Consider the following 20,122-nt stretch of genomic DNA (forward strand, 5'->3'; position numbering starts at 1 on the left):
TTTTCGACATTTTTATGGACATACTATACTATGACTTTTTTCGACATACTATACTGTGACATTTTTATGACTTTTTTCAACATACTATACCAGGACATTTTTATGGTTTTTTTTCGACATACTATACTAGACGGTTTTATCAACATAGTATACTATGACATTTTTATGACTTTTTTCAACATACTATACTTTTTTATAACTTTGTATGACATACTATTTCTTTTTTACAACTTTTATGACGTACTATACCATGACTTTTTTTAACAAACTATACTAGAAGTTTTTATCGACATATTATACTATGACTTTTTCATGATTTTTTTAGACATACTATACAATGTTTGGTTTTTCAATACAATACTATGACTTTTTTGACATACTATACTAGACGGTTTTATCGACATAGTATACTATGACATTTTTATGACTTTTTATGACATACTATACTGACTTTTTTTGACATACTATACTATGAATTTATAAAATCTTTTTTTCAACATACAATACTATGTGGCTTTTTTGACATACTATACTAGACGATTTTATCAACATAGTATACTATGACATTTTTATGACTTTTTTCAACATACTATACTATGACTTTTTTATAACTTTGTATGACATACTATACTATGACTTTTTAATGATTTTTTTCAACTTACTATACTATGACTTTTTAAAATCTTTTTTTCGACATACCATACAAGATGTTTTTATCGACATGCTATACTATGACTTTTTTATGATTTTTTCGACATACCATACAACGTTTTTATCGACATGCTATACTATGACTTTTTTATGTTTTTTTCGACATACCATACAAGACGTTTTTATCGACATGCTATACGATGACTTTTTTATGATTTTTTCGAAATACCATACTATGACTTTTTTATGATTTTTTTCTACATACTATACTATGACTTTTTATAACATTTTAACATACTATACTATGACTTTTTTGACATACTATACAATTACATTTTTCAAAAAGGTATTCTTCAGGCATTTTATTTGACTCATTTATTTACATATAAGAGATTCAGCAGTGTGTCCAAGGTTGGAATCTAACCCTGGCAGCTGTGATTAGGATTGAGACTTAATGGTACACACCCTACCCATTGAGCTACAGGGGTGCTCTGATGTCCTGACTTTTTTCGACATTTTTATGGACATACTATACTATGACTTTTTTCGACATACTATACTATGACTTTTTTATAACTTTGTATGACATACTATACTATGATTCTTTTATGATATTTTCGACATACTATACTATGGCTTTTTATGACTTTTTTGACATACTATACTAGACGTTTTTATCGACATACTATACTATGACATTTTTATGACTTTTTTTCAACATACTATACTTTGACTTTTTTATGATTTTTTCGACTTACTATACTCTGACTTTTTAAAATCTTTTTTCGACATACCATACAAGACGTTTTTATCGACATGCTATACTATGACTTTTTTATGATTTTTTCGACATACCATACAAGACGTTTTTATCGACATGCTATACTATGACTTTTTTATGATTTTTTCACATACCATACAAGACGTTTTTATCGACATGCTATACTATGACTTTTTTATGATTTTTTCGAAATACTATACTATGACTTTTTATAACATTTTAACATACTATACTATGACTTTTTTGACATACTATACTATGACTTTTTTATGATTTTTTCGACATACTATACTATGACTTTTTATAACATTTTAACATACTATACTATGACTTTTTTGACATACTATACGATGACATTTTTCAAAAAGGTATTCTTCAGGCATTTTATTTGACTCATTTATTTACATATAAGAGATTCAGCAGTGTGTCCAAGGTTGGAATCGAACGCTGGCAGCTGTGATTAGGATTGAGACTTAATGGTACACACCCTACCGATTGAGCTACGGGGGTGCTCTGACGTCCTGACTTTTTTCGACATATTATAGACGTTTTTATCGACATACTATACTATGACATTTTTATGACTTTTTTCAACATACTATACCAGGACATTTTTATGGGTTTTTTCGACATACTATACTAGACGGTTTTATCAACATAGTATACTATGACATTTTTATAACTTTGTACGACATACTATACTATGACTTTTTTATGATTTTTTCGACTAACTATACTATGACTTTTTTTAAACTTTTTTTTGACATACCATACAAGACGGTTTTTTTTCGACATACCATACTATGGCTTTTTATGACTTTTTTGACATACTATACTAGACGGTTTTATCGACATACTATACTATGACTTTTTTGACATACTATACTATGACTTTTTATAACATTTTAACATACTATACTATGACGTTTTTGACATACTATACAATGACATTTTTCAAAAAGGTATTCTTCAGGCATTTTATTTGACTTATTTATTTACATATAAGAGATTCAGCAGTGTGTCCAAGGTTGGAATATAACCCTGGCAGCTGTGATTAGGATTGAGACTAAATGGTACACACCCTACCCATTGAGCTACGGGGGTGCTCTGACGTCCTGACTTTTTTCGACATATTATAGACGTTTTTATGGACATACTATACTATGACTTTTTTTTAAAAGATATTCTTTAGGCATTTTAGTTGAGTTTTTTGTTATATATACGAGATATTCAGCAGTGTGTCCAGGGTTGGAATCGAACCCTGATAGCTGTGATTAAGATTGAGACTTAATGGTACACACCTGACTTTTTTATGATTTTTTCGACATACTATGCTATGACTTTTTAAAATCTTTTTTCAAAATACTATACTATGATTTTTTTCTGACACACAATACTATGACTCTCTATGACTTTTTTGACATACTATACTAGGCGTTTTTATCGACACACTATACTATGACATTTTTATGACTTTTTTCAACATACTATGACTTCTTTATAACTTTTTATGACATACTATACTTTGGCTTTTTATGATTTTTTCGACTTACTATGACTTTTTTGCCATACTATACTAGACGTTTATATCGATATACTATACTATGACTTTTTAAATCTGTTTTTGACATACTATACTATGACTTTTTTTCAACATACTATGACTTTTTTTGAAAAGGTATTCTTCAGGCATTTTATTTGAGTTTTTTGTTATGCATGAGATATTCAGCAGTGTGTCCAGGGTTGGAATCAAACTCTGGTAGCTGTGATTAAGATTGAGAATTAATGGTACACACCTACCCATTGAGCTACTGGGGTGCTCTGATGTCCTGACTTTTTTATACTATACTATGACTTTTTTTTCGACATACTATGACGTTTTCATAATTTTAATCAATGTACTACACCATGAGATTTTTATAAATTTTCTTGACATACTATAACTTATTACTTTGACATTTTTTCGACATACTATTCTATGACTTTTTTTGACACACAACACCATGACTTTTTTTTAGGATTTTTTTGACATACCATTTTCAACATGATAGCTATGATTTTACACTAGAATATTACTTTTTGTATGGCATGCTACATCATGACATTTTGTCTGACATATATACAAAAAAAATTGTCACACAAATGTTCCTCCTTCCTACAGAGGGATTTGTTTCAACTGTTAAAAAAAAAAAAAAGGCAGAAACACTCATAAACACTTTATTGGTAGTTTTTATTACTGATATATGACCTTTTTAAGATACTATTGTCCCAGTACACACATTGTAACCCTTTTTGACATGGAGCTTTGACAATTGGCACAAACAAATGAACATCCCTGTACACAATATGGATTTTAACGAAGAATAAATATAGAAAAATGGCATAAACACAAGAATAGCAGGGTTGTAAAAGACAAAATGTCTCTATTATGTGCGGTCTTCTTAAATTTAAAGACAGAAAAGTCTATTTTCAACTTTTGGCCCTAATATATTTTTTCGCCAGTGAGTAGAGTACACAGCAGGATGTGAATGTACAAACAAAAAATATACTCCGTCAGAAGATTCCCTACTTTGTGATAAAGAAAAGTTAAAATGAATGACTAAGGACAGAAAAAAAAAGTTAAAGTCTGTAAAATACAAAAATCACTTCTAACACCAGAATTCCACACTGGTGGAGTCGGAGGTTCTTCCAGTTTCAGAACATAGAGGATTTGTCAGAACTAAGAATTTTAAAAAAGCACACAAATGAGTAAAAATGTCAATGGATTCAAGCCCACAGAATGTATAAGGCAAGCAAGCTCATACTGTATTTTCAGTCAAGGTTACTATTTACATTCTGTTTAAATATTGTTTAATAACTATGCCAACAGTTGAGGTGGGGTTTGTCTCCACCTACTGGTTCAAAATAGTGTCACACTGCAGACAACAGTAATGAGGGTTGATGTAGTCTCATGCTTTTAAATCTCTCATTAGAGCACTAGGATAAACTACACCCAATGCAGTGGCCGGCAACCAGAAGAGCCCATCCCAGAACAAAAGTCCAGTGTGTTTAGAAACACCCGAGTCTGGACTGACACTTCCTCCACATCTAGAACAACAGCACGGGATTGAGAAAATACTTCCTCACAGTCTCCTGATGTTGGTTTAATTTTGTTCCATATTGCTATGCTTTATCCTGGCTTCTGAGATAAACATTCCAAAAAGGCAGAGTGTCCCCGCACAGCTGGGTAGAAGGAGTGAGAAAGTGCAGAGCTACTCCATGACTTTCTAATGTTAAACACAAACAATATACAGACATCACTACTGTGGTGAAAGCAGATATGTTGCCTCACAAACCCCAGAAACTCTTTAATGACTACTGCATTTATGTTTTGTGGAGTTGCAGCATTACCTTAAGAGGCCTGGCTTTGCACAACTGATCATACCTATTACTAACATTATATGACCAAAAGAAGTTGGCTAAACCAGAAGCATAATAAATAAGAGAGTGAAGTCTTAGTAAAGGATAACTCAGCCAACACTAAGCAAACCACTCCATCACCAGTACTGTACATGACGTGAAAGTCACATTAAAAGCTGTGAGGAAGTAAGTTGCTGAAAGTGAGACCTGGACTTAGCAGAGCCAGACTCACTATATAGACCAAATGAGGAGAAGCTAAACTCTTCCACAAGCTGTGAGGCCTAAGATGCAGTCAAAGAGGTTAAAACTAAGGTAAAATAGAGAACCAAAACCGGTTTGATCACAGGTCATCCTGTAAAACTAGACAGTTGCATGAGCTAGGACATAGTGGTGGTATTTGTCAAAAGTGGGAACTATTAGGTCTGAAACAGTAATATGGATGTCTACAACTATCAACCAATGCTTTAAAGTTGATTTGAACTACCTTCTTATTCCTCAGTAAAAAAAAAAAAAACCTCAGGCACAATAAACTTAAAGCCAACTGTCTCTCTCTGGATTTCTACCATCGGGGTCAGGTCCAGATGAGGACCCAGAATTGTAGCCTGTACACACAGAGAGGTTGTGATTTTTACTTTCAACTGGAACCATGCAGGAGTAGTTCAGAGGACACATAAGGGATCCTTATCTAGAGAACTAGGAGTGAAGAATGTGATATTTTACTGGTGATACTTTAACCAAAAACAGTTATGTTCTCACCTACTATAGGGACGTATATGTCTAGGGGTTAAAGGAAAAAGGAGCATTTATGGATGTATCACTGACCATTATCGGACAAAAAAATATCCAACAATGAACCCAACTGTTAAATCTGTGATTAGCTCACAGTAAGTAAAGAGTGAGGCAAAATATGCAACTCAGTCTGTGTAAAAGAACTGTTCCCTACCTAAGGGTTCCCTAAACCAAAACCTGCACTTTTCTCTAAAAACCAGCAGGAGTGACACAATTTCAGTGCTTAATATACACAGTGTATGTGTGTTTGTGTGGAGACTAAACAGAGGACGAAGGGCCCGCAGGCTGTGGGTCAAGAGAGTATAGGCCGGTGGATGTGGACAGCAGGTCTCATGGTGGCGTCTCTGCATTGTTAGTCGTGGCCTTTTTCTTGGTGGGCTTCTTCACAGTCTTGGTTTGAATCTTGCAGAGAGGGGAGAGTGACAGGAGTAATTAACACAATTGATTAAACAACAGAAGGAGAAAGAGTGATGCTACAGTTTGTATTCTAGTAATGTAATGATGTACTAAAAGTGCTGCAGGGTTTCTATTGGCTGACCGAGCAAATCCGCTCGGTCAAAGTTGAACTCTGACATGCATGATAAGGAATTATGGTTCCTTAAGTTTTATAAATTATCATTTGTCAATTTTTCTACGTACATTGTGTTCTGAGCTGTGATATTGAGATGCAGTTAGGGGGGCACTGTTATCAGGTTTCTTTCCTAATGACCGGACACGGGAATGTTCCTGGGGTCCCTTGTTAAGGTCAAAAAGGACTGTATGTACTGTACTTTATGTCAATTGAATGGAGAAGCAAATGCAATTCATTGGCTATTGAGCATGGTAATTCTGCCCAATGGTAAAATACAGTATCGCAAAGAAATCTTTTCATAGGTTTAGAAGAAAGATTAATATATTACTTCCAATAAGCATAGGCTTCTTTGTTCAGTGACAAGTATATAATCACTATGTTCTTTGTGTTCTGTGGGAGCTCTGGGGGAAAACTGATCCGGTGAGACTTGTTCCTTTTTCCTCTGTCCTCTGTAACTTCCCTGTGATTAATTACATAAAACTTACACAATATATCACCTTAACCATCTCTGTGTTTTGTGTTGATTACTGAGTTCTAAAGTGCGTCGCTGGAGAGGTCAGAAAGTCTCCACAACATGCAAATTCGCCGGAGCCGGCTAGAGATCAAAACAGTAAGAAAGTATAGTTTATTTCTAGAGCACATTTAAAAACACAGCTTAAGCTGACCAACGTGCTGAACAAAAGAACATAAAAAAAAAGGTAAAAGTAGAAAGAGAACACAAACAAAAGACAATTTGTGTGAGTGTGTGTTCGTCAGCCCTACCTCTGTCTTAGCAGCAGCAGCAGCAGGTTTCTTGGTTGCCTTGACGCTGGTAGTGCGTTTGGGGGCTTTGTCTCCTACATCTTCATCAGAGTGTTCAGTCCTTGTGTCCGATTGGTCAGAGCTGTGTTGAGATGACGCGTCGTCAGCAAGGGACATGGCCGCTAGAGAGCGGGCTGCAGGATTGAACAAAAATTGGGAATCACTCAATAAGAGAGTAGCTCTATTCAGACTAAAAGCAGGTTAAAAAAAATAATCCCCACATGATTCACCAGACAGCTGAGAGACCAGAGAGATTGAATCAATAGGGGCCAAATTACCTCAGGGTTACTCAGCAGTATTATTAGCCAGTCAGACTTATGCATTTCATTCCCTTAGAACCAGAAGGATTTAAATTATATTAACATTAAAATGCTAAATTTACAAGACTAAAGCAACTGTTCAAAAGTATTTATTTGCAGACCTGTACAACACTGCAGTCACAGCCTCTCACAACACCAAGTGGCCACATTTCAAAATACGGTTATTGTTTCCACCAGTTTTAAAGTTGGATGTTAGAGATATAATAAAAAGGTCACACTAGATAGGAAACTCTTCTGCCTAAACACCATTAGTATCTGGATAAAGAAACGCTGGGTTAATAAAAATTCAGACAGGGTCATCAGCGTTGCATCCATTTCAGTGCACTCACATCGATGCTACATGAGCAGCAGAGAGCGCTTTGGTCGCCGCCTGCTGCTGTAAACACTCTGGACCCCAAAGGGACTCTGGGGCTGCAGCATGTGGAAAAAACAAAACAATAACATCTCCTTTCACTGGGATTAGAGAAATTCCTAAACTATAAACTTTAACCATGTACAGCATGGTTCCAAAACTTTGGTTGGGTTGTCATGTGTTGCAAGATTAATCTCAGGGGTCACGAGATGTTTAAAGGGTTGGGGGAATGGTCAGACTTTCCTATAATCATGTTCTTGTAAAATACTGACAGTTTTTTTCCATAAGGCCTAAAAATAATTAAACAAATCAGACAAGGGCAAATCATTCGTAGGTTAACAGATTCTGAATTAGAGCTCAATAGCAAGGCACCACTAGACATTGCTGCGTTTTAGAGGACACAAGTCAAAAAGACGTGGAACAAATGGTCTACAGTATGACCTGAAACATTTGATTAGTAAAGAGAGGTTGGGACTTCTTGCAGCGCTAGTTTTTTTTTTATGAGTGGGTCCTCTTTTTGTTGTACTCGTGCATGTGCGTGAGGACACGGGTGACGAGAAGCACAATAATTTCCACAATATTCCACTGATCTACATGTGGCGGTAATGTGCTAAAAAAATGTAACAATGCACAAAAACAAAAAGAAAAAAAGATTACTTCTAGGTTTACTTTCTGGCAAAAAAAAGCATGTGTTTTTGGTGAGCAAAACACACACCTTCAAGAGTAGTGCACGGTAAGGCTGCAACTGCCTATTCTTTTGTTATCAATTAATCAGTTTTTTTGACTGCTTGCTTGTCCTATCCAAAATCCAAAAGATAATCAGTTTACATTATAAAGCAGTACAAATCCATAAATCCTAACATTTGAGAAGCTGAAAGGAACAAAAATTTTATGAGTTTAACAATTAACTGTTACAATTGTTGGTGATTAATTTTTAGTCAAAAAGATTGATTAAATAACTACTTGAAAGAGAAGGGCAAGAAAATGCCCATCCCTGTGTGCCCTCTGACACTACATCATCTGATTTAAGAGCGTTTTTAAGGGAGACAGAAAATGTGTTCAGGTCTGTGTCCATTATTTTGTTGCTAAGTATTAAAATGCTAATTTAGACAGTGAATCTAATTCAAAACAAATTTATTTATTATGCGTTGTAAATGTATGTAGAGCAGACACCGGAAAGTATAGCATTAATCAAGTTCATTCCATTTAGAAAGTTTTATTCTTTTTACAAATTGGAAGTGTTTTTAGAATCTTTTGTGTGTGCTTGTTAATAGTATGGAGGATTAGTGAGAATGTTAAATTGTTATTTTAAAATAATCAGTTGCTCCATTCATTGAATGAAGTGATTAAAAGCTCGGAATCATTAGTAAGAGGATCTTTGAGCTTGGATTCTCTTCACTATACTGTATTGTTCATAAAAAGGTTATCAAAAATTAACACACATGCACAAATCACCCTCAAGTTTTTATTTTCAACTTTAGCGGTTTGATTCTTTCACTTCAGTGTGTTGCTTCCATCTTTCTCCCAGACTGGGTTTCTTTGTAAGTATAAAATAAAATAGGCCACTTCGACCTGTTTGTTCATTGTTTCTCTGCCTCTGTATTCAGTTCACAGCTCGTCAGGCCCACATAGCCAGCCAGCCGGCCAGCAGTGTAGTGAGACACAAAGAGTTCTCCTTCCAAGCTTCTCCTCCCACTGGAATCACATGCTTTCACTCACACCCCCACCACCACACACACACACACACACACACACACACACACACACACACACACACACACACACACACACACACACACACACACACACACACACACACACACACACACACACACACACACACACACACACACACACACACACACACACACACACACACACACACACACACACACACACACACACACACACACACAAAAAAAAACACACTTCATCTCTTCCTCCTCCCTGCCATCCAGCAGTGCTTTAAAATCACATGACTCCACTTGGCCCAACTATCCTCAGTCCTGCTCTGATAAAAGTAAAAAAAAAAAAAAAAAAAAAAAAAAAAAGTATTTTGAGTGACACTCCGGCCCAAACAATCAGCAAACTGGACACACAGGGTGTATGTATTTATGCAGATGTGTATGAAGCACTGCGAGTTGTGCGTGTGGTGTGGCCTTACTCTGCCGTGCAGCGGAGCTCTTGGCCCGGGGCAGCGTGCTGGATCCTGAGCTCAAATCGTCCTTGGGCTCCCGTCTCATGCGGGCGTCTGAGGTGTGCAGATCCAGCTCATCCTCAGCGTTGATCAGAGTCAGGTCCTGCATGCTGAAACTCCGCAGCTTGTCCGACAGCACGCCCTGCCCCTGGGCATTACAGCAAAACCAAACAGGCATGTCAGATATGGGACAGCATGAGAACATATATCCCCAACCTATGCATCATCTCACGTCTTGGAGGAATTGGTCATTCAAAAATAAAATTTGTCGTTGGTGAAACACCGAGTGATTAAGTTGATCTACGTAAAATGACAAAATAGGACAGAATTGTATGGCAAATTGGACAGCCAGGGTTCTGAATATAAAAAGGTCTATTTATTATTAAAAACAACTTGATGTTATTAGCTAAACTAATTGACAACCATTACAGTGGGGCTCGAAAGTTTGGGCCCCCCAGGTAAAAATTGTATTAATGTGCATAAAGAAGCCAAGAAAAGATGGGCAAATTTCCAAAAGGCATCATATGACAGATTAGATATTCTTATAATATGTAAAAAAAGTTAGAATTTATTTCCATCATTTACACTTTAAAAATAACAGAAAACAAAAAAATGGCGTCTGCAAAAGTTTGGGCACCCTGCAGAGTTTATAACATGCACCGCCCCCTTTGGCAAGCTGAGACCTGACAGTGTCATGGATTGTTCTCAATCATCGTCTGGAAAGACCAGGTGATGTCAATCTCAAAGGTTTTAAATGCCCAGACTCATCTGACCTTGCCCCAACAATCAGCACCATGGGTTCTTCTAAGCAGTTGTCTAGAAAACTGAAACTGAAAATAGTTGACGCTCACAAAGCAGGAGAAGGCTATAAGAAGATAGCAAAGCGTTTTCAGATGCCAATATCCTCTGTTCGGAATGTAATTAAGAAATGGCAGTCATCAGGAACAGTGGAAGTTAAAGCAAGATCTGGAAGACCAAGAAAAATATCAGACAGAACAGCTCGCAGGATTGTGAGAAAAGCAAGTCAAAACCCACGTTTGACTGCACGATCCATCCAGAAAGATCTGGCAGACACTGGAGTTGTGGTACACCATTCCACTATAAAGAGATACTTTTACAAATATGGTCTTCATGGAAGAGTCATCAGAAGAAAACCTCTTCTACGTCCTCACCACAAAAATCGTTTGAAGTTTGCAAATGAACATATAGACAAGCCTGATGCATTGTGGAAACAAGTTCTGTGGACCGATGAGGTTAAAATAGAACTTTTTGGCTGGAATGAGCAAAGGTACGTTTGGAGAAGAAAGGGCACAGAATTTAATGAAAAGAACCTCTGTCCAACTGTTAAGCATGGGGGTGGATCAATCATGCTTTGGGGTTGTATTGCAGCCAGTGGCACAGGGAACATTTCACGAGTAGAAGGAAAAATTGATTCAATAAAATTTCTGCAAATTTTGGATGCTAACTTGATGCAATCTGTGAAAAAGCTGAAGTTAAAGAGAGGATGGCTTCTACAAATGGATAATGATCCTAAAGACACCTCAAAATCCACGGTGGATTACATCAAGAGGCGTAAACTGAAGGTTTTGCCATGGCCTTCACAATCTCCTGACCTTTAACATAATTGAAAATCTATGGATAGACCTTAAAAGAGCAGTGCGTGACAGACCGCCCAGAAATCTCAAAGAACTGGAAGACTTTTGTAAGGAAGAATGGGCGAAGATACCTCAAACAAGAATTGAAGACTTTTGACTGGCTACAAAAAGCGTTTACAAGCTGTGATACTTGCCAAAGGGGGCAGTACAAGGTATTAACTCTGCAGGGTGCCCAAACTTTTGCAGATGCCATTTTTTTGTTTTCTGTTATTTTGAAAGTGTAAAATGATGGAAATAATAATTTCTTTGACATATTATAAGAAAGTCTAATCTGTCATTTGATGCCTTTTGGACATTTTTCCATCTTTTCTTGGCTTCTTTATGCACATTAATACAAATTTTTACCTGGGTGCCCAAACTTTTGAGCCCCACTGTATGTGAGGATTTGCCGGTTTTCGCAGTTTCATATCATTGTATATTTAATAGATTTGTGTTTTGGGCGGTTAGTCGGCGAGACATAATATATATTTGACATTAACTTGGGTTCTGGGAAATACAGATGGGCATTTTTGTTGACATCTTGCATAAACTGGTTATTCAATGAAAAAGGAAAATAAAAAAAGATAAAAAATGAATAATGAGAAATTGTCGTAGCCCCAGTATCTTCAATAAATAATTGTCAACTGCATTGAAATTATTTGTGTTTACACTTTAGAACTCCAGGTCTCACCTCAAGGCTTTTGCTCTCATTTCACTCGCCTGCAGGCACACAACATTTCATTTCAAGTATACAGATGTAAATACAGCTGCGAATTCATCCCAAACATTAAGGATCTGACCACTTGAGTCTGTACTATGGAATTTATACAAGGCATCTTTGACCAAACTGTAGCACCTCTATGCCTTGCATCTCAAATGGATTCAGGCACAATCTGCACAGATCTGTATCCAAGACACTTGTAACAGAATCTACAACAAAGATATTACAGATGTCAAACGTCAATGAAAATATGCATCATTTAACCCTTGTGTTGTCCTTCGGGTCCCAGTGACCCGAAGGACAACACAAGGAATGTACTTCCGTTTACTTTGTTGAGAATTGCTCTCTAAACCCTGTTTCTTGTAAAGTAAGTAAGTAAAGTTTATCTCTAGAACACATTTAAACACAGTTTAAGCTGACCAAAATGCTGTACAAACAAGAACTACGGTGATGTATTAACCCTTGTTTAGAGAGCAATTCTCAACAAAGTAAACAGAAGTACATAATCCTTGTGTTGTCCTTGGGACCCGAAGGGCAACACAAGGGTTAATTTGTCCAAGTCATTAAATCATGGAGCTCACCTTGGCGGCTGCGGTGACAGCAGCATTAGCAGCCAGGTTGAGACCCCTCTTTCCAAACTTCATCATGGTCTCATAACTCCTGTCTTTGGCCTGCGCAATGTACTCATCTATCTCCTATAGCGCAGAACGACAATGTAAGCAATCGGTACAAAGAGGAAAAAGAAAAATATGAATGTTTCAATGTGGACTTGCAAAACAGTTTATATTTAAACTTAAAGATTTAAAAAGGTCATGTTCCTACCTTCTCTTTGTTGGACAGCGTTGGGTGGACAAACTTGCGGTAGAGGACACTGGAGCCCTTGGTGTACGGGGACAGGAGCCAGATCACAAAGGCAATCTTCAGCTCAAAGTAAAATGGAAACCTGGGTAATGAAACAGGGTTATCAGCAGAGAGGAAAATAAAACCAAAAAAAGCTTGTAGACAAAGGAGATATAAAGAGGAAGACACCATTAGAGAAGGTAAGTTAAAGACGCTGATCTCCTTTACAAAAGTAGTTGTGAGTTGCATTTTTTAAAGTGAAAACAACATATTTTAATAAGAGTCATTGTACTAAAAATATCCCAAACACTTAGCACTAGATACAAACATGAATGTGCCCATTGATATTATATAAGCAGTTTATTAATTACAAGCTAGTTGGACACGAGGGTTGCGATCATGAGCAGCTCCTGACTCACCATGATAGGAGCAGGTCTGTGGCTGTCTCTGCTGTAGAGAACAACGCAAACACTATCCAGTACATCATCCACTTCACCTAGACACACACACACAGACATGAGATGAGGGGAGAGAACATCACACAAATAGCACATTAAATCCAAGAGCGTCAAGTGTACATGTGCTGAGACACGTGGAGTTAAACGGACATGCCAATGCAGAAATGCAACATATGTTTCAATCCTGTCAGATCACATCAGTATGCATGGTCAATGTCCCGGAGACAAAAAGGGAAATGTAGGCCATCGTCTCAACTAAAAGAAATGCTATGAACTAGGCACTTAGGAGGCAAACTAGCTTAGGAAACGATACCAAACCAAATAGATTTAGTGGAAATACATCATCAATAATCAAACATATTGGTATTTCAAATGTTACAAAATCAGAGAAAAGCACTGCATGGTAAAAGTATGTTAAAAGGCATTAACAGGCCCCAGGCATGCAGCCGTATAAACACACATAATGGAGAATGATTTGACTCATTAGAAATAAGCCAAACAAGAGGAAAGGGCAATGAAAACATCAGTTCTAAAAATGGCGTCCTTCAATCTCTCTCACTCTCCCCCTTGTCTTCTCCCTCATTCTGTGGCTGTCTGCTTTAGTAGTGCGTGTGTGTGTGTGTGTGTGTGTGTGTGTGTGGGAGTTGCCATAGTAACCTGCCAGGAAGAGACTGTTCTCCAGAGCAAATCTAGGCGGAGGGCCAGGATGCTGGTATCTCCTCCTCCTGGACCCTCTTTCTCTCATCCCTTGCAGTGATGAGGTAAGCAGTGAGGACCCCGTTTATATAAATCAAATAAATAAAACTGCTTTTATTCCTGGTTTCCACGGGCAACACTGGCTATTCTATCTGATCATCATTACGACTTTGTTCGTTGGGTTACTTAAAAAGGTCCCATGACATCGTGCTCTTTGGATGCTTTTATATAGGCCTTAGTGGTCCCCTAATACTGTATCTGAAGTCTCTTTCCCAAAATTCAGCCTTGGTGCAGAATTGCAGCCACTAGAGCCAGTCCCACAATGAGTTTTCCTTACTATGTGCCATTTCTGTGTCTGTAGCTATTGAGGAGGAGAAAATTTCATTTTCTCAAAAGGCAGAGCAGGATACCCAGGGCTCAGTTTACACCCATCGCCATTGCTAGCCACTGAGGGACCATAGGCAGACTAGGGGAATGCATATTAATGTTAAAAAACCTCAAAGTGAAATTGTCATGCCATGGGACCTTTAAAGATATTCTGTCAGTTTTATTTATAATGCTGCTAAATCCAAAACCTTTCTAACAGCTCAGTGTTAATGTTTTAATACTCAATGGACTTGTTGAGTTTTAAAATATCAACGGTGAACTGAGGGGAAACTTGCAGGCGCTATTGGAAGCCATGACAATATAAGGGAGTGTACATTTGAATTATGAATCATTTTGGTATCAAGGGATCGGGTAGTTCATGCACTTAACAGGATATGGGTCTCAAGCAAAACGCCTACCAGGTCAGTGATTCCCAATCTTATTGGCTTGTTTCCTCTTAAAAGTTTATTTTTTTCTGATTGAGAAAAGTCTGTGTTTTAGAAAAACATGTTTTATCCTTTTCTAGCCGTTTAATCTTCTTGTGACCCATCACATTTATTTTGTGACCCCTAGGTTGCATTAAATGATGCAGATGGGTATTCACAATCTTCAGCGTGCCAGGCTGTTATGTAATCATTAGGAGGTGCATGCATATTCATATATTCTTTGCAAGTGTTGGATAAAAATGATCTGCTCAAACAGGATGAAAAAAAAAACACCCACAACTATCTTGTTTCCAATTTTTCTTTTATTCTAGACGTGACATGTAAACCTATGTATAAGATGATTTAGGAGAGCGTTATCGAGGTTATACTTTGTCTTTTAGAGTCATTATGGTGCCTCACGGACCCATTTTCATGAAGGTTGGTGTGCCCCAGTTAGCTGCCATGCTTGTCTGTGAGACTGCTCATTATCAAACATGCTTGATATTTTGGCAATTAGTCTTTTAGTGATAGTACTCAAAGAGACAGAATAGTCAGTGTGGCCAACATCAGAACAGCGATTACTCTAGGTGATTAATATGTGTCCTCCTATTAAACTACGTCATGTATGACCTAAATTCTATCTGTGGGCTTCTTCTCACAATGTGCATTTACAAACTTAAAACATTAGTGTAAAAATAGCAAACAGCAGCCCGGGGCAAAGTACCCCAAAAGACAAACAGAGCAGACAGGGGTCAAAAACAGTTTTCGGTGATTTAGTAACCAAAAGGTGATACTTACATATTCCTTAACGTTCTTCGTTTTGACAGCCTTGTATGAGGAGTATGCTGGGTAGAGCGTCCCAAAGGCAAGGCTGCAAAAAGCAGAGGAGCAGAGAAACCATGGTCAGAGGAGGGGGATTCAGCTTGAGAACATGGCCTCTGGGTGTTGACTCTGTGACACCTAACAAATGTGTACCAGCAAGCAGGGTAGCCATGTTCGCTCTGTGCTTATGTAAACACATGTACCTTTCTGTATAATTGACCTACTTCCTCAAAGTCTCTCAGATGGTTTGGATCTGAATGAACAGCAGAGAGTTGATGGGTAGGGGCTTGCCAACACTGGTCTGATTATCAGTACAAAAAATATATATATAATGCATCATGGAGTCATGAAGACAAAATGGAAAAAAAATAAAAAAATAAAGTGTGCCAGGGGTGGGTCACCATGTGTTGATCCACGTGCAGACTGGGACACTGTGCACAAAGAGCTGTGTTTTTGATGTGCATTTGGTCGCGTCCTGAGGCACTGTGGTGATTTGTGCTGATGTGACAGGATGCTAAATGCTGAGTGAGGGGATAGCAGGGAGAATAGAGTTCAGAAAGTCACTAGTTTGTTAGTATTCTTCAGTGTAAACCTCTGATTGTGACTTATAATACTTTATCTAAACGAAGGATTGAATGTTTTTCACAGTCTCCTTATGAGGCTTGTGCTCCCAGCTGTTTATCTACCGTTTTTCTCAGCATTTAAGTAGGTCCTCTGTCCCAGTATGTGTCTGAGCTGCTCAGTCATGTGTACGGTGCCTCTCAGCTTTGTACAGTAAGCTGAGGCAACTCGTAGCAGATCTCTAGGCCAGTAGACTCCCTCAGCAGACGCACTGTGCCTCTCTGTGTCCCTGTCTCGAGTTCACTTCAGAGTTTGAGGGAATCACGTCCTCTTAATGAGTTTCCAAGATTAGAGATATTGAGCAGAACGTGATTTATGCTGCTTATTAACCGGTTTTCTGGTTAGGGCAAATCATTTTTCTGTACAAAAACCAAAGCACTGTCCGATAACCCTTTAAAAAAAAACAAAGAGGCAGCTGCGTGTTTAAAACAGAGAATAAAAACGGCAAATGATTTTAATCTTGTGTTAAATGTGCAGCAACCATTATGATGCATATCCAGTCACACGGTTTGTCTCCCATCGACACATGACTACCTGAGGTCCAATGAAGTGGAAGAGCCAGCTGGAAGCCACTAAAAGTAACTGTTTGCCAATGTCATTCTACTACTTACGTAATCCAGGCAAACAGACTATTTATAGCAATCAAACACCGATAACATGTCTACACCTGGGCCTTTTAAAGACACCATCATAGTTTACGATTGGGGATTATGCTATCAAACTTAAAGCTGAAATTTCAAAGATTTTCATTTAATAAAAATAAACGTTTGTTAAGTCACTATCTATCGCAGGAGGTAACACAATGGTGATAGAGCCTCTGGCACATTTTGAGTATTAGGAACTGGCAGTTTAGCGTGACCTCTCCTGGAAAAAATGCTGTGTTACAGTTTTTCTCCATTGTATATAAACACACACAAAAAATGTAACTATCCACACAATTCTGAAGACTTGAAGCTCATGTATCAACAAGACTCCAGACCACAGAAATTGAATGAGATGTATTCCATTTCAATGCTCCAAAATGAAAAACTCTCAGCACAATTATATTGTTTTCACTTAACTAGAAATTCTATATCAACCGGGATTGATTGCCACTTTAAGTAAACTAAAGAAATTGACAGCATCATTGACAAAGTATGTACATCCAGTGGTCAGACGACACAACATCCTGATTAAAAACTCAGTCACTTGATACAAGACGACACTAATGCAGCATTGTAAAAATGTCTGCATAGTCGACCAGGATGATGGCAGCTGCTGGCTTTAGTTGAGTCATCCACACTCTCAGAATGTAGGGTGTACAGTACAGGTGAAAATCCAGCCCTGAACTGCTGATACTGCTTCACTGATCATTTGATTAAAAGGCACTCCAACACGTTGTAATATTGAAAAATAAAAACACATTTTTCTGGCCAGTTCCTGAACATAGGTCTGATCAAGGATGGATGGATGGATGGATGGACCCACATCTATGACTGGGCTGAGCCTTGCAATGACATTTTACTAACTCATGTTACCACAAGGTGCTGAAATGCTCAGTCTACAGACGAACAACAGTCAGGCTGTGAGGTTTTAAAAAGCTTTGGAAGGCAGTCAGTTTACTTGTCTGCATCGACGATGGCATATTAAGCAGGTTTCACTTGAATAATGTGGCCAGCTAACAGCCCCTTTCCCTGCCGACACATCATCTGTCAGGTAGTTATTAGCTAGCCAGCATACGTTAGCTACCAGCGGTTAGCAAGCGCTGGATGCAGATTGTACTGCATCATTGTAACCTAAGAAACACAGCAACGGTTGCAACGGTTAGTATAGACAACTGCTTAGCTCGGTGACTAATAAACAGATTAGCTAGCTAGCTACCTACATTGTTTTCTACATTACAGTAATGTAACTTTAAACGGATACGGATGCTAGCTAGTTGGCGCGGCGCAGTTTTCAGCATCAGACAGCTGATGAATGGAGGGAGCCGCTGATCTGGCTAAACGTTGAAACACAACAACAGATGCAGCCCAGCCCATACTCACACGACTATCCTCGAAATCATCCAGGATACCATCTTTTTGGAGCGCCGGCCGTGAGCCTTCACCGCTTCTAGAGAAATCTAGTAAGTTAGCTAGCGGGCTGGGTGCCCCCCATTCCCCTCTAGGACGCGGTGTGATGCGATGTGAACCGTGAGGCTGCCCGGTGCTGCCTGTCCGCCCTGCTGAGCTGTTGGGTGGGCTCGCAGCAGCTGAGGATGTGCTTCTGCAGTCTGGCTCCAAGCTGCTCTGCTCTGTAACACTGCTGGAAAGATGAGCTCTTAAAGGGCCAGGGCCACGCTGTAAAATGTGTCATTCGAAGTAAAAAAATAAATAAATCTGCACTACTAACAGCGACAAACATGATCCAATGAGCTCAATTAATCGGTGACAGATGCCTAGCTAAGTCACAACAGAGGAGTTTTATTAGAAACATTACAGTGACTATTATTAAAAGACAGGATCATAGTTGTGAAGTGACCCTGTTATATAACATAGGTATAATTGTGGGGTTGAACTAACTGAATTCATGTTTGCATCCTTGTCATTGGTTAGGTACAGTACTCTCAGGCCTCTCTGCCCCATTTCTGTGATCCACTTACTAATTTAGACATGAGCAGTAAAAGCTGGGCCCCACACATGACAGATACAAGAACGTGAGCATCAGTGGAACACAATCTATAGAGTGTGGTGTTAACATAGGTGTAACAAGTGTAAGAACTAATGGAAAGCAATATACTACTTAGTTGGCCTTATTAAGCTAATTAGAGTGGAAAATAAGACAACAATCAGCACTGAAAAATTGAGAATGAAAGCATCTGTCAGAATTTAAATTTGGCTCTAAGAAATGGCAACATTGTAATACTTCCACCAAAATTTTGGGATGAAAACACACTAACCATATTCAACATCACACAGGACCTTAAACTGAAATAAGACAGACATTCATTCTAGAGCCAGTACTTTAACAATTACTTGATGAATCAATAAACCAACAGAACATTGCCAACAATTTTAAGTAATTGAGTAGTTGTTTGTCATACATCAGGAAATAATTCCAAATGTTTGCTTGGATGTTAGCTGCTTTTCTGTTTTATTATTGTAAACTGATCATGTATTTTCCGATTTGATCAAAAAAGATTAATTGATAATTAAAATAATTGTTGCAGCTCCAATTCAGATGTTTTAATACATTTCCATGTTTTATAGACACTAGCGGTGGGAATCACCAGAGGCCTCACGATACGATGTTATCACCATACTTGTCACGATACATTATTGGGATTTTAAACATATTGTGATATTCTGCGATATATTGCAATTTAGCTTTTTCCGAACTTCAAATTATGTCTCAAAAACTTTGTTAACATCGGTTATATCTAAAAAGAAAAATGTATCCTGCTGACCACCAGAAACAAAACCTCAACTGCACCATCTAGTGGACTGAAAAGGCAATTCAGTTTCTTCTTTCTAGGACCAAAAAGTGTAATTGTAATGTGCAATTTATATAATAAAAGATCAATACTTGGCGTCCGTGTATCAATACAGTATTGCCAAGGAGAATATCGTGATACTACGCTGTATCAATTTTTTTCCCCCACCCCTAATAGACACCCTGGTTGTATACGCTTAGAGGTTTTGTGGGTAACAAACAGTAAAC

At 37.9% G+C, this 20,122-nt stretch overlaps 1 protein-coding gene across 2 annotated transcripts; it reads right to left on the reverse strand.

Annotated features, from left to right (window-relative positions):
• Nucleotides 1-3,635: 3,635 nt before the first annotated feature.
• Nucleotides 3,636-18,731, reverse strand: reep2 (receptor accessory protein 2). 2 transcript variants are annotated; one of them, XM_039813723.1, is made up of 8 exons: nucleotides 18,469-18,729; nucleotides 15,800-15,872; nucleotides 13,476-13,552; nucleotides 13,039-13,159; nucleotides 12,798-12,911; nucleotides 9,829-10,009; nucleotides 6,954-7,126; nucleotides 3,636-6,022 (listed from the first exon to the last, which is right to left on the reverse strand). In XM_039813723.1, the coding sequence occupies exons 1-8, from the start codon at nucleotides 18,498-18,500 to the stop codon at nucleotides 5,951-5,953; spliced, it is 843 nt and encodes a 280-aa protein (XP_039669657.1). In that variant the 5' UTR covers nucleotides 18,501-18,729; the 3' UTR covers nucleotides 3,636-5,950. The 2 variants fall into 2 exon arrangements, with proteins under 2 accessions (XP_039669657.1, XP_039669658.1); XM_039813724.1 differs by lacking the exon at nucleotides 3,636-6,022 and adding an exon at nucleotides 6,569-6,786 and having other exon boundaries at nucleotides 18,469-18,731.
• Nucleotides 18,732-20,122: the final 1,391 nt, after the last annotated feature.

Source organism: Perca fluviatilis, chromosome 10 (genome assembly GCF_010015445.1).
Source record: "Perca fluviatilis chromosome 10, GENO_Pfluv_1.0, whole genome shotgun sequence".
NCBI lineage: Eukaryota > Metazoa > Chordata > Actinopteri > Perciformes > Percidae > Perca > Perca fluviatilis.

Bases quoted from the DNA above. Each gene is read 5' to 3' on its own strand.
- reep2 (XM_039813723.1), bottom strand. From the start codon at position 18,500: ATGGTATCCTGGATGATTTCGAGGATAGTCGT. The intron at 15,873-18,468 runs GTGAGTATGGGC...TGCTTTTTGCAG, and splicing joins ATGATTTCGAGGATAGTCGT to CCTTGCCTTTGGGACGCTCT. The intron at 6,023-6,953 runs GTAGGGCTGACG...CCTCTCTGCAAG, and splicing joins CTGCTGCTGCTAAGACAGAG to ATTCAAACCAAGACTGTGAA.